The sequence below is a fragment of the Carlito syrichta genome, unplaced genomic scaffold, assembly GCF_000164805.1.
Source record: "Carlito syrichta isolate Samal-C Ts95f unplaced genomic scaffold, Tarsius_syrichta-2.0.1 Scaffold313389, whole genome shotgun sequence".
Lineage (NCBI taxonomy): Eukaryota > Metazoa > Chordata > Mammalia > Primates > Tarsiidae > Carlito > Carlito syrichta.
In genome coordinates, this window is record NW_007257485.1 from 556868 (window position 1) to 571960 (window position 15093).

Below are 15093 nucleotides of genomic sequence, written 5' to 3' on the forward strand. Positions count from 1 at the left end.
ACTAAGGCTTTTTTTCTCTCCAAAAACTTTATAACTTCCCATCATTTAAAAAAACCAACAAACAAAAAACTACCTCTCAGTGTATCTTCTAATGCTGGACAGCCACAATCTCTGCTGGTGCTGCTGATCTTAAAATGTGTTACAGAGCAAAGCACTAAAATGCCCAGCACATTTCTCACAGTGAGCCTCACACTGACCTCCAAACACACAGGGAGAATCTACCCTTCACTTCTCAGTGTTCACTGAAAAGGTATTGCCGCTTTTTGATTAAACATGAAATAGCTGTATTTTTGTTTTATTTAATTTTCAAGGAGCATTTTTAACTTTTCATGACAACTTATGCATCGGTACAGATGGCAAGATGGTGTATACGAGACCCTCCTGGGTACAATACGCAAGTCCCAGCTGGAATGTTTCCAACAGGATGTAAACCATAGTCCTCAAGCCTGTACTTTAAAAAACATATTACTTAGCACACTGCCAACAAATGTCAACACAGATATATAGTGTTGTAATGACTTCACTCTGTAAGAGAAATATACTGGAACATGAGTTTTTCCTAAGAAAAGCAGAACAGGGTAAAGCAGCATAATCATAGCTTTAAAATATTATTTATTCAATCATTAATGAAAAAATTTGCATACTAAATGGAATCCAAATTGTTAATAAAAATATCACAATATACTAAAATTGTATAAAGAATTCCTAAAATATACATCATGTACCAAAGTCCTAGAGAAGTTCATGTAGAAAATTCTACAATTAGTGATTTGGACATTTCAGTAACTCTGCAGTTTCTTCAAACCTGAAATATAATAAACAAATAATATATTAAGTAAATAAATAATTCACAATGAAGCATAGGATTTAGGCTGTTAAAATTATGCTTTCTGGCCTAAAATAAATTTGAATATTTTTCTTACTTATAAGTACAGTTACTATGAATAAACTTAAGTATACTATGGTTGGGAGGAGGAGACAGGGTCAATTATGAGTCTTATGTTCTTAGTTTATTTCAGTGCTTTTCAAATTTCAAAAGAATACCGTAATTTTTAAAGTAATAGACTGTATAAGAATTTCACGTACAATGTCATTTTATATTTCCTTTGACTTGTTCTTTTGAAAAACACATGTAATATCATTTGTACCATATAAGAATATTTTTAGTATTATGTTATCAATAATTTGCTAAAAAAGACTAGTAAAACTTGGGTCAGATGTAGTGGCTCATGCCTGTAATCTCAGCACTTTGGAAGGGAGGATTGCTTGAGCCCAGGAGTCTGAGACCAGCCTGGGAAACATAGCAAAACCCTGTCTCCACAAAAAAAATTTTAAAACTGAGCCAGGCATAGTGGGGCATGCCTATGGTCTGAGCTCTTCAGGAAGCTGAGTGGAAGGATTGCCTGAATCGAGGAGGTCAAGGCTTTGGTGAGCTATAATCAGGCCACTGCACTCCATCCTGGGCCACAGTGAGACCCAAACTCAAAAACAAACAAACAAAAGACTAGTAATACTTTACCCAAACTGAAAATGTCTCCAAACCATTTAGCTAAATATATCATTTAATATTCTGATAAATCAGTTATCAAAGACAGAGAGTACAACTGAAAACTACCAACCAAAAATCTCTCTGCACTTTTTAATCTGCAGTTAATTCCATTAACAATGTTTTATATCACTTGTTGGAAACCAAAACACTGACTCATCTCACAAACACATAACTGTAGGTAGATTTATTATCCACTAGAGTCCTGAAGGAAATTCCACACCTGACTGAGAGAACTTTAAGGCTTGAAACTCACATGCACATTCTATATTGACTGTAATCCAATACAACTCCCTACAGAGAAATGAATTTCTGTTGCCCTTTTCTGTTACTTACATTTTTTTCATCCTTTCCATTTTCTGGATTGTTGTTTCCTTTAATTTAAAAAGCAACAAATTTAGGCAATTTCTTAAAGTAAACCGTCATCAAAGCTGAACCATGAACATATAAAGCTGAAGGTAGTCTGAAACTGTATTAAGTACTGTTTACCTATCACAACCAGTTTTTGATAGATTAAGATTTACACAGTTTTTCTATTTTTCTTGCCAGTGGTATATACAACTAAAACTAACGCTTGCTTTATGTTCCTGACCTTAGAGAGGAAATCATCTAAGCAGCTGCCAGTTTTTCTTACCTCTGAAATTTCATTCAGACCACAGTAATTAATAGTTGAGTTTCTGGGAGTTGAATCTGATGATGCTGTACTGTAACCAGATGACAGAGGAATACTTACTGGCCTCTCTACTTTGATTTTTCTATCTGTGAAGAAATTAAGTTTCAGGTTACCTGTCCCTTTCACAGTAGAGTCAAGTATCTAAACATGTTATTTATAGATGCAAGAAAAAACCATATTACTTTAATTAAAAAATGGCTAGAGGTTTAGATCAAAGATGAGTTTTTAGCACTCTTTTAAGATAGCCTACATGTGGAAATCTAGATGTTAACAACTGGCTAACAAAAATTATAAAAGATAGTATTATCATGATAGCCATCAATTTGAATAAATAAGCAAGTTAATAATTTATTTTAAAATATAGCCTCCTGAATCACGTATATTCTTAAAATGTATATCATGTATAGTTTCTTAAAATGGTAGCATCTGTATTAAATAATGATTGTCAATGAGTTTGCCATGAGGCTTTTATTCAGTAATGTCTAAGTATTTCCATATTTTTTACTACTGCTCTGTGATAAATGGCAACCATTACTAAAACTGACTACATATACCTTTTAATTACCAAAAAACATTCTAAGTTTCTACAGATGAAAAGGAATAATCCTTAAAATTTAAGACTTTCAGCTGTCTTTTTCTAAAAGACTGAAAAATTTAACATTTCAGATATCCTCATATTATTAATTTGACAAATTATTAATTCCTACAACAAAATCAATTAGTGGACATTACAGATAAGAACACTCCCATTGAGTCACTCCAGTAAGTCCTATGTTTTAGTTAGAGTACATATGGCTGCAAAAACAAGGCAAAAAAAATCAGATATCCACTTACACTGGTTTTGTATAAGCCTGTACAGACAACCTCGACTAGGGAACACAGTATGACCACATGAGGACTGAGTCAAGCAAGAGATGAGCTTCCAATTCTCATGGAGTCACAGTCTCCTGTGCCCACTTTTCTCAGCATTTGCTCCAGTCCTCTACTTTTCTCTGCGGAACAGCTTTCTCTGCTGACTCACCACTTGGCCAGCCCAGCCCAAACTCTCTATCACTTGACTGGCTTACTCTTGGTGTTCTAATTCCAAGTTCTAAGACAGAGAATGTCATTTGGCTAAACACCCTTTGGACGGGCATTCCCTGAATCAGGTGTCTGCACTCGATCCAGTTAGTTGAACCTGGAGGTCAAAATCTCATGGTGCAACTCTGAAGACTACACAGACCCAGATCTTTTAGCAGCAACTGTGGACAACAGGCAATTTTAAGGAAAAATTCGAAACTAGACAGAACTATGACTACTAAGCCCTAAATCTTGGAGTATTTTCTGTGAGTAGAGATAGGCACCCTTTGAAGGTACTGAAGTCTTAAGTCATTCCAAGAAGAGGAAGGGTCCCAAAACGGAACAAGGACAGGAAAGAAAGACATACAGAAGGTAAAGGAAGGGCCTCTTTGGGAGCTTGACTTTGAAGTGTCTAGGCTTATCCAAGGGTGTGCCTTGTGGTGGGAGGAAGCTAATGAGTACCAGGCAGGCTGGGAGGCTATTCAGAGTTACCTCTATAAGGTATTCCAGAGATTATAGAGTAGAGCGTCACAGAACACCAGCTCTGTTATGTAAGACAAGTAGGCTGTCTTCTTAAGCAACCCTTGGCTTTGGGGTCTGTAGGTTAGTTTCTCTGTCCTAAGAGCTTTGCAATATCTAAACAATAGGGCGTGAGAATATTAAAATGACAAATACCAATGATGATTATTTTTCTGAAAACTGTTTATCACACCACCAATTCTAACAGCATTTAAGAACTTACCAGGATTCAGAAGATCCATGTCACTACTAGAAGTATAGTCTTCACTCATTTCATTGAACTCTACATATTCATCACTCTGAAATAATGCCGTCAGATATTTAGAATGAAAAGAAAAATGATCTCATTTTATCACCTTACTGCCAAGCATAAAATATAACAATGGCATGACAAATGTTTAACTCTTTTTAATTTCTTGATTTATAAAGCAGTATGCATACTGTATATTCCTGTGTATGAAAAATAATCTTTTAAATGTAGAAACAGAGAACAAGCTTCCTGAATCAACCAAAATTACTTTCTAGAAAGACTGCCCAGAAATTGAAATCCTGAGTGAAAGAAACAAATCTCTCAGGCTTGATAAGGCATTGACAAACTGGGTAACTATTTCTGTAAAATTTGCAATATGACTGAAGTAAATGAGTGAAAAAAAGACAGAAGTCATCATTTTAGTTTTTCCTCTACTGACTGTCCTTTTTCTTCACCCTGTGAAAACAGACCATTTGTACTAATAAATTATAAAAAAATAATTTCAAGCTTTTAATAAAAAAGTCAATTATATTCTTATCTTATTTTTAAATACATCAAGTATTATTAATAGCTCTAAGAGGTTAGCTTGCAGGTTTTTCAGATTACCTCATTTGATGAAGAGAGAAACAAAAGCCACAACAATGGAACAGGCTCTATTTAAACAGGACTTCATTCTAACTAAACATTTTCCCTTTACCTGAATATTCTTATATTTAGCATTTCCAAAAAAATACATAACAAATAAACACTTTGTTTCATCTGAGCTATTTTATAAATGTTAAGAAAAAAATACCTTTTTAGACAAAATCATTTCTGTTTCAAGCAGAGTGACACGACTTAGAAGATTAGTCCAGGTCTTTTCATCCACCATCACTTTTCCTTTCATTTTTTCTTCCAAAGAGTCTAATCTTTTCTCCATCCAAGTCAGTTTCTTAAGCTTTTCTTGGCACTCAGCAAGCATAGTCTGTAGTGCAGTAATCTCAGGATTAACGATTATATCCTAAAATGAGTAGAAAGATTAAAAATAAGACTACACAAACTGAAATTACTTTAAAAATCAGTGTATTCCTATTTCCACTGTGTTATTTCAATACAAGTAGGAGAGACAGCACAGCATGAGTGCACGTTCTGAGGGAAACTATGTGGACACACAGACTAGTTCATTCAAGATTCATCACCTTGATGCCTCCATTTCCTCATCTAAAATACAAAAAATACCCATTTCATACGGTTCTTGTGAAGAGTCAATAAATAAGTTAATTTGTATCATGCTCTTAAACAACACCAGATAGTAAAATAAAACTGCCATTAACTAGCTTCTTGGAACAACATCTAACACAAAGCTAAGAGGAAATGACTGAAAATGACACTTAATGCATTGAGACTACCTAGTTTGCCATAGGACAGGAAATAAGTCCAATGGGCATCTGGTAGTTTTTGTAAGCACCAGCTGTATACTGATATACTGAGATACACAGAAGTCAAGATACAGAAGAGGGACAGAAAAAGAAGTAGCAGAAACAGTGGAGATTAGACATCCAATGGGGTCTGCAGAAATTAAGAGTAACAGAAATGGTATTCTGAGAGAGACGGAAAAGAACAGTAAGGATCAGAAAGAATAACAAAAGGCAATGACGTGCCACCTTTTCCATTCAATACAAGAACCAATGGGTGAGAAACTCACTGTACAGAGTAGTATATCTCTCTCTCTTACTAGTCTGTACATTCCTTGAAGCCAAGTACCGTGTCTTTAAGTACCATGTCTTCATTACCCCTAACACTTAGCCCAGCACCCTAAACATAAGCAGCAAATAATATCTGTGAATTGTTTTCAGTAAAGAATTACTGATTGCTAAGTGATTGTAACGTAGGTAATATGTCATGATTAATCATTCAAAATGCTAGAAATATTTCAGAATTTTTATGCTGAAATAATAATGTACATCAAAGTCAGAAACACGGGCATGTGTTAAAGAAGTCCAAGGCTCTTACTTGTTGCTCAGCCATGATTTCAGGGACCCTGACCTCAGGAATCTTTACTTCAGTAGCCTTCAAGTCAGACACAGCTACCGCTTCATTGACATCTGTTACTATACTTAAAGCATCTTTCAGAGTGTCAGTACCATCTTCATTATACAAATGACGGATCACCACGGCTTTCTTCTACATAGAGAAAAATATGAAATACTTCAGTGTTTTCCTCCCACAATTATTTTAAACATACACACAGTAATTTTATAAAAGGAATACCCAATATTCCTTTAAAGATTTTAAAATGCGCTGGGCTCAGTGGCTCAGCCTGTAATCCCATGCCTTTGGGAGGCTGAGGTGAGTGGACTGCGTGAGTCCACAGGTTCGAGACCCGCCTGGGCAGCGAGACCTCATCTCTACAATAAATCAAAAAATCAGCCAGGCGTGGTAGCGCATGCCTGTAATTCTGGCTACTCGGAAGGCTGAGGCGGAAGGATTGCCGGCGCCCAGCAGGTCAAGGCTGCGGTGGCCGGGAGCGGCCACTGCACTCCAGTCTGGGCAACCGAGTGAGACTCCAACTCAAAAAAAAAAGATTTTAAAATGCTTAAGTTATCACATATAATGTATACATCAAAATGTTATAATTATTAGCATTACGAATCATTTGTGTGATGTTAAATTTGGATTATGCTTTTTGAAAGAATTCTTCTATTTTAGGAAGAATACTGAAATATTTATTAAATGATGAATGGGATTTGTTTCAAAATGTTTCAGTTTTATCAGGAGGAGATGGGGAATAGTGACAAAACAAGATTAGCAAAGAGTTGATAAAATTGTTGAAACTAGATGATGGGTACTTTTCTAAATGTTTAAAATGTTCCATAATAAAAAGTTATTTTTAAAAAATGTTGCCATATAGTTTACATATAAATCATCAAAAATTGGCTCTGTGAGTAGAACTTCATAATTTTTTTCTACTAAACAAACCATAATATATTAGACCTTCAGCTAACAATTCAAACTTAACAATATCAAAGGAATGTCCTGACCAAAAAAAGCATTAGGTCAAACTAAGCATTTATACAGGAATCCTCTGCCTACTTCCTATCCTACAAAAAGTCTGCACATATACAATAAAACATATAATAAAAATTTTTAAAAGGTACAAAAATACAAATATCTTTTTAACAGATTTTATTTATATAACTCAAGTGTTTTTTTTTGAGTCAGGGTCTCACTCTGTCACCCAAACTGGAGTGCAGTGGCACAGTCATGGTTCACCTTAGGCTCAAACTCCTAGACTTAAGTGATCCTTTAGTCTCAGCCTCTACAGGTACATGTGATCATGCCCAGATATTTTTTTTTTTTTTTTTTTTTTTGTTTTTGGTAGAGATAAGGTCTCACTGTATTGCCCAGGCTGGTCTCAAACTCCTGGGTTCGAGCAATCCTCCTACCTCAGTCTTCCAAAGTGCTGGGATTATAGGCGTGAGCCACTTGTGCTGGGCCAACTAATGTATTTTGGATTAGGGAGAAATAATTCTCTATGTTTTACTTTGGCCAGAGACTCCTCTCATCCTTATCTAATTATTCACTGTTAATTCATCTGGTATTCAATCCTTTAATCAGAAAGAGGTTTTCCCCAGATGGAAGACAACTGAAAGTATATTTATTATTATAAGACAATACTTTGGTTAAAATTTCCCTTGGAGATAGAAAAACTCTTCTCTAAATGCATTGGATTCAATTCATTTTGCCACAGTTGCTCAAAGCAGACAAAGGCAGACAAAATATCTAATAACAAAGACAAAAAAATTCAAAACATGAACCAAAAACCAGATTCCAGGTTAAGGGCTATCAATCACTGGACTGGTTACAGAAACACGAATGCATATAAATGAAGCCTTGTCATCTGTCATTCCTCCTAATGCAGGCTCCTCACATGTTCCTGTGGCTTAGGAAGCAGACATATAATTCAGAGTAAATGTGATGACTACAAAGTATAACCTTCCTAAATCACCACTGTTCTATTTGGGAAATCAGGAAGAATTAGAAATTAGAAATATAAAGATAAAGTTTGTTTAATCTTACATTTCTATCCTCTTATAGCTTTAGGAATAGTCACCAAATAACATATGGCATGCACTGTTAAAAATCTCTACACTCTAATTTCTAGCTAAAATGTTTCACCAAGGAGCAGTCAGATAAGTAAACCTTGTATATTGGATGAATTAGGTAGATGACTCTTGCATTATGTGGCATGTTTTCTTTGTCATTTCATACCTTTCCTGAAGTCATAAACCTGCCAGTGATGTCAATGCCAACAGCTTCTCCAGATATTTTCTCATTGCACAAAGATGGTTCTGACTTACCAGAACTGATTTTCTTTCTTTGTTGTGAAGGAGTCTAAAAAAAAGGAAAACAAACAAAAAAAGTATTAGCCAAAGTAACAAATTTTGTGTGACAGCATATTATATAATAAAATTCCATTGTCGTTTAAATTTTCATATATGAAGTGTAACTGACAAACAATGAGACTTTAATGAGACTATATGTCTTTTAAAGACTAAGAAGTGATGAAAACACATATGTTTGAACTGTTAGCTTAGGGCTAGCAGTTCCAAGTCTGTAAAACAAGTGACTAGTATTTATGCAAATATCAAGCTTAATAAGGCTACGCAAATCTGTGAATAATGTAGTAATTGTACGATGAAATAATTTGCTGTCTAGGGTATTGATTTTATATATTAAAATACTAAGCCACTTAGCATAACCTGGCATTAAAATCTATTTATAACATTACCTTCACAAGATTACTTAATTCTTTGTGCTTTTTCATCACACAGTTCAAAATATCACAAACGATTTGGATTTTCCATTCTGCAAACCCACATTGGATAAATTGCTTTTTCGTCAAAATTGGTTTGTAATTAAATTGATCACGAAGAAGCTGCAAAGAGGAAAAAGATTGATATAACAATTAGAAACAATTCCTTCCTAAAATCCAAAGTGACAAATAGTCACCATTTTAAGGACAAGGGGAGTAATAGACACTTTTAAGGGGACAAGTAGAATCAAGTCATTAACCAAAGAGTACTAACATAATTTTTTGGGCTGGCATGAGTGGTGACTAGGTAAAAGCAGTATCCAGGTAGAAAAGAGATAGATGGGGCTGTGACAGAGAAGAGACGGTTGTCCAAAGAGATGCAAAAATATAGTCAATCATCAAAAAGTTTATATATCCCCATAGCTACTAGGAAAACTCCTCAGCACACTGGAATACCACAATGGATGTCAGAAAGCTGAAGTCTTCTATTTGTTTGTAATTCTTCCACTATGTGATTTTTAGACAAGTCAGCAGGCCTTCTAGTTTCAATTTCTCATTTGTAAATGAAAGAAATAGACTAGACTAGTAGTTTCCAAAGGCTACTCTATGGAACTGTAGAATTTCTTAAAACTGCCTCTTAGGTTTCCATGGAGGTTTTCAGGGATTAGAAACAAGGAAGAGGAACATTAAACAGAGACTCTATATATAAAAGCTCCCATTTAATCAAATGCAATGCCACTTTGAAAAAAACTTGAGCTTTGGCCCACTCGCCTATCTTGGGGAGGCAACTCTCCATTCTTTCTTTCTCTCTCCCCCTAATTTACTTTCTAAATAAACTATGATTTCCAGTCTAAAAAAAAAAAAATGAATGAATTGGATTTAAATTAAAAACAAAGCTTAAAAAAAAAGCCACAGTAATCAAGATAAAAATTAATTATAAAACCAGAGTTTTAAGAAAAAGTCCAAATAAACACAATCAGAAATACAAAAGATCAAATCACAACTGACCCCGAAAAAATACAAAAGATTATCAGAGATTACTATGTACAACTATATGGAAGCAAACTTGATGACCTAAATGAAACAGAGGACTTTCTGACATCACACAACCTCCCGAGGTTGAAACAAGATGACATTGAGACACTAAATAGACTAATAACAACCCAGGAAATTGACTCTGTCATATGAAAACTACCTTGAAAACCCAAGAGAATCTGTCAAAAACCTCCTTGTACTGATAAAGGACTTTGGCAAAGTCTCAGGATACAAAATAAATGTGCAAAAGACAATTGCATTCTTAAACACCAATAACAAGCAGAGACCCAAATTAAAAGCACAATCCCATTCACAATAGCCACATAAAAATGAAATACCTTGGTATCTTCCTAACCAGAGAAGTGAAAGATCTTTACAATGAGAAGTACAAAACACTGCTCAAAGAAATCCAAGAAGACACAAACAAATGGAAAAATATTCCATGCTCATGGATAGGAAGAGTCAACATTGTTAAAATGTTCATCCTACCAAAGGCCATCTACAGATTCAACATAATATTCATTAAATTACCAAATTAATCAAAACAGCCTGGTATTGGTACAAGAACAGGCATACAGACCAACAGAACAAGATAGAGATATCCGGAAGCAAAGTATCAATTTCTCTACCAACACATCTCTGACAAAGCCTCCAACAACAACCACTGCGGAGAGGAGAACCTATTCAGTAAATGGTGCTGGGAAAACTGGCTGATCACATGCAGAAGATTGAACCAGGACCCCTACCTATCACCATACACAAAAATTAACTCTAAATGGATTAAAGACCTAAACATAAAACCTCAAACTATAAGAATCTTAGAAAACGCAGGAGACACCCTATAGAAACTGGAACTGGCAACCAATTCCTTATCAGAACCCTAAGTGTCCACACCATAAGAAATAAGATAGACAAGTGGGAACTCATCAAACTGATGAGCTTCTGCAAAGCAAAGAAGCTGTCAAAAGAGCAGGGAGACAGCCCACAGAATGGGAAAAAATATTTGCCAACTGTTTATCTGACAAAGGCCTAACATCTAGGATCTACAAGGAACTCAAACACGCTGGAAGGAAAAAAAACAATCAGTCCCATTAAAAAGTGGGCTAAAGACACGAATAGACACTTCTCAAAAGAAGATATACAGGCAGCCAACAGACACATTAAAAAGTGCTCAGCCTCACTCACCATCAGAGAAATACAAATCAAAGCCACACTGAGATACCACCTAAACCTGGTAAGAATGGGGTTATAAATGTAACCCCTGTAAGAAAGCAAAGCCCTCATTAATAAAGCAAACAACAACAGATGCTGGCTAGGATGTGGAGAAAAAGGAACACTTCTACACTGCTGGTGGGAATACAAACTTGTACAACCTCTCTGGAAAACAGTCTGGAGATTTCTGAAAGAACTAGAAATTGACCTTCCATATGACCCAGCAATTCCCCTATTGAGAATATACCTGGAGAAACTCAAATATTTCTACAAGAAAGATACCTGCACAAGTATGTTTGTTGCAGCTCTATTCACAATGGCAAAAACATGGAACCAACCCTGTTGCCCATTGAAGTTGGACTGTATAAAAAAAAAATATGGTACATATACACAATGGAATATTATGCAGCCATAAAGAAGGACAAGTATATGGACTTTGCAACAACCTGGATGGATTTGGAGCCAATCATACTCAGTGATTTATCACAGAAACAAAGAACTGAGTTCCATATGTTCTCACTCATAAGGTGACCTTGAACAATTATAATGCTATAAGAAAGCAATTGGCAGTAGTAGAAAACTGTCAGGGGAGGAGGGGTTGGGACTGGCAGTTGAGGGAAACTGCTAGGGGAGGGAGGTGCATACCTCATCAACAAGGGTACCTGCATGATCAGTGTTTATATACCCAATCCTTAATTGTACCCCACATCTTTATAATAAATAAATAAATTTTAAAAATAAATAAATAAATGTAATATATAATGTAATAAAACAAACAACAACAGATGCTGGCAAGGATGCAGAGAAAAAGGAACACTTCTACACTGCTGGTGGGAATGCAAACTAGTGCAACCTTTTGGAAGACAGTGTGGTGATTTCTGAAAGAACTAGAAATTGACATTCTATACCACCCAGCAATTCCCCTATAGGGAATATACCTGGAGGAACTCAAATCATTCTACAAAAAAGATACCTGCACACGTATGTTTGTAGTATCTCTATTTACAATAGCAAAAACATGGAACCAACTATGCTGCCAGTTGAAGCTGGACTGGATTTAAAAAATGTGGTATATATACACGACAGAATATTATGCAGCCATAAAGAAGGACAAACATATGGATTTTGCAGCAACTTGGATGGATTTAGAGGCAATTATACTTAGTGATCTATCACAGAAACAAAGAACAGATATGTTCTTTGTTCCTACTCATAAGTGGACCTTGAACATTTATCATAATACTATAAGAAAAGAATTGGTGGTATGGGAAACTGTGGGAGTGGAGGGTGGGGATTGGCAGTTGAGGGAAACTGCTAGGGGAGGGAGGGGCACACCTCATCAACAAGAGTACCTGCATAATCAACATTTATATACCTAATCCTGAATTATACCCCACAACTGCAAAATAAAAAAATTAAAAGCTAGGGTTTTTAAAAAAGTTAAATATGACCGAGCATGGTAGCTCACACCTGTAATTCCAGTACTTTGAGAGGTCAAAGGAGAATTGCTTGAGTCTAGGAATTCGGAACCAGTCTGGGCAACATAGTAAGATCTTGTCTCTACAAAAAAATTAAAAAATTCGCCAAGTGTGGTGGTGAACACCTATAATCTCAGCTACTTAGAAAACTGAGACAAAAGAATGCCTGAGTCCAGGATGGCACTGAGGATGCAGTGAGCTGTGATTGTGCCACTGCACTCCATCCTGGGCGACAGTGTGAGACCCTGGTTCATAAAGACAAAAAATTAAATAAGAGATTAAATCCAGTACACATATAGTACAAGTGTAGACACTAGTGTAGATACAATGTAAGACACGGTCTCATATCTCAAAGAACATATCATCCCAAAGCTTTAGATCCTTCTTACAACTACATAAACTCATAATTTTATAAACTACGATTTTTACTGAATATATTTCTAGCTTCTGCCAGTGCTCCAAATGTCACTAAATTTTTATATAAAAAGGGCAAATGGTAGCCAATGACAAATGTTTACCAACTGCTGTATTTATTAGAGTAGGAAACATTCACAAAGAAAACTTGAATTTCATCTTGACTTCAATAGAGACTACATTTAAATGTGTTTAATGGAAATGAAAATATTCTGTCAACTATATAGTACTGTATACATTTAAGAAGTTACTACTAAAATCATTTTATTTTGCTATTTGTTTATCTATTTTTTGAGTAGGGGTCTCACTCTGTCACCCAAACTAAAGGGCAAAGGCATGATCACAGCTTACCATGGTCATGACCTTCTGGGCTCAGGTGATCCTTAACTGGGACTACAGATATGTACCGCCACACCTGGCTAATTTTTTGCTTTTTTCTAGAGATGAGGTGCCGCTATGTTGCCCAGGCTGGTCTCAAACTCCTGGCACAAGCAATCCTCCCGTCTTGGCCTCCCAAAGTGCTGAAAATATAGGTGTGAGCCAACCTGCCTGGCCTAAGACATTGATTATAAAATAATTATCCAATAACTTCTAAAATAATTATTGTTTTATAAACCCAAAATACCTTATAGACAGCATCTATAAAGCGCAAGTCATTCTTTGCTATGAGTTCTACATTGGATTCCATTACAAGTTCTGTTACATACGGTGAATATGAGGTAAAAGAATAGCTGATGATGGGTAAAGATGCTGCTGTGTCTCCCTTTATCAAACTGTTAGGAAAAAAAGAAAAAGTCTCTTAATAAGCATAATCCCACAAAGTTGGATAATCAAGAAAATATGAGAAATGCTGGCAATAATTTATAACTTAATACTACAGCTACAATAATTATGATGCATGAGACCCTCCAGATTCCATCCCACCTTCTGAACTAGTCTAGCCAGACCACCATGAAATCCCCCATTCATCTGCTTGAAAACTGACTCCAGCTCTCTAGTGTCAACGGTCTCCTTATCCTAGTATTTACTGACTTTCCAAAGCTTAGTCTTACTCCATCTACTCCATTTTCTCCTACTAATAAAACAAATGCACCACATTGTAGTACTGAATATACTTTATGGTTTACAAACACTTGTTACATAACCTCATTTGCAATCTACCACAAACCTGCAAAGGTAAACATTATGAATACTAAGTTACAGATGAAGAACACAAGGCTAAAAAGACACGTACTGCCACTACTCTGAGCAGTTTTCTATTTTCCACTTACTGTTCATTCTAAACCTGTACTCTGGTAGCTTATGCTAATTCCTCTGATTTAGAAAGGGATCCAACTCATCTCTGCCTAACTACCTGTTATTTATTCTTTGTGAATCATCTGTCAAATCTCAAGTCTTCCATGAAGACATGCTAAACTTTGATCCGTACTGATCTCTCCAAGAATGAGCCCAAGGTTCTCAATCTATATCGCTCACACTTTGTCTTGCAGTGTCTTCTTATTTTCTCAATGTGAAGTACCTTCACTGATTCTCCCACGTTTAAATGGGATTTTAAATCTCAAGATGAAATTTTTCATTAGTTCATAATTAGAAAAAAACTCCTGTAATTCCCTGCTTCCTTAAACATTTTGATCACTTCAGGGCAAATTTAAGTAGGATTCAGATAAATTTGATGTAACTTTAGGTATTCTCCCCATGTCAAACATTATCTCAAAGCACTAGCAGAAAGAATGTAACAAGTGGAATGATATAGCTTACCCTGCACAATCCACCTCTTTAGGGTAATTTAGCAAGCGAAGCACTTGTTCTAGGTTCCGCAAGCTTCTTTTTAAGTCACCCGTTGCCATTTTTGACCCTAGATTCTGCTCCAACTCTTGAAATCATCTAATTTCTCACCTAAAAATAGAAATCCATGAAACACTGGTTAAGTCTGTGTATCTGTCAAAGCTCCTTTATTATACTGTGTTGATGTCTACTATTGGCACTTACCATATTAATCCTAACCTAGCTTTTGCCCTAACTTATTTTCCCTACTGGCCAAGTGCTACCTTGTATCTGCAATACATTCCTAAATATAAGGTGAGCTTCTCCTCCAGCGTCGAATATTTTTTC

At 35.7% G+C, this 15093-nt stretch overlaps 1 protein-coding gene across 2 annotated transcripts; it reads right to left on the minus strand.

The window, feature by feature from the left end:
* Positions 1–274: 274 nt before the first annotated feature.
* On the minus strand, positions 275–14880 carry CEP44 (centrosomal protein 44). Of its 2 annotated transcripts, XM_008070409.2 has the most exons (10): positions 14740–14880; positions 13607–13754; positions 8819–8965; positions 8299–8421; positions 6040–6210; positions 4841–5047; positions 4021–4096; positions 2181–2305; positions 1883–1920; positions 275–805 (listed from the first exon to the last, which is right to left on the minus strand). In XM_008070409.2, the coding sequence occupies exons 1-10, from the start codon at positions 14826–14828 to the stop codon at positions 763–765; spliced, it is 1167 nt and encodes a 388-aa protein (XP_008068600.1). In that variant the 5' UTR covers positions 14829–14880; the 3' UTR covers positions 275–762. The 2 variants fall into 2 exon arrangements, with proteins under 2 accessions (XP_008068600.1, XP_008068599.1); XM_008070408.2 differs by lacking the exons at positions 275–805; positions 1883–1920 and having other exon boundaries at positions 2057–2305.
* Between the last annotated feature and the right edge of the window lie 213 nt (positions 14881–15093).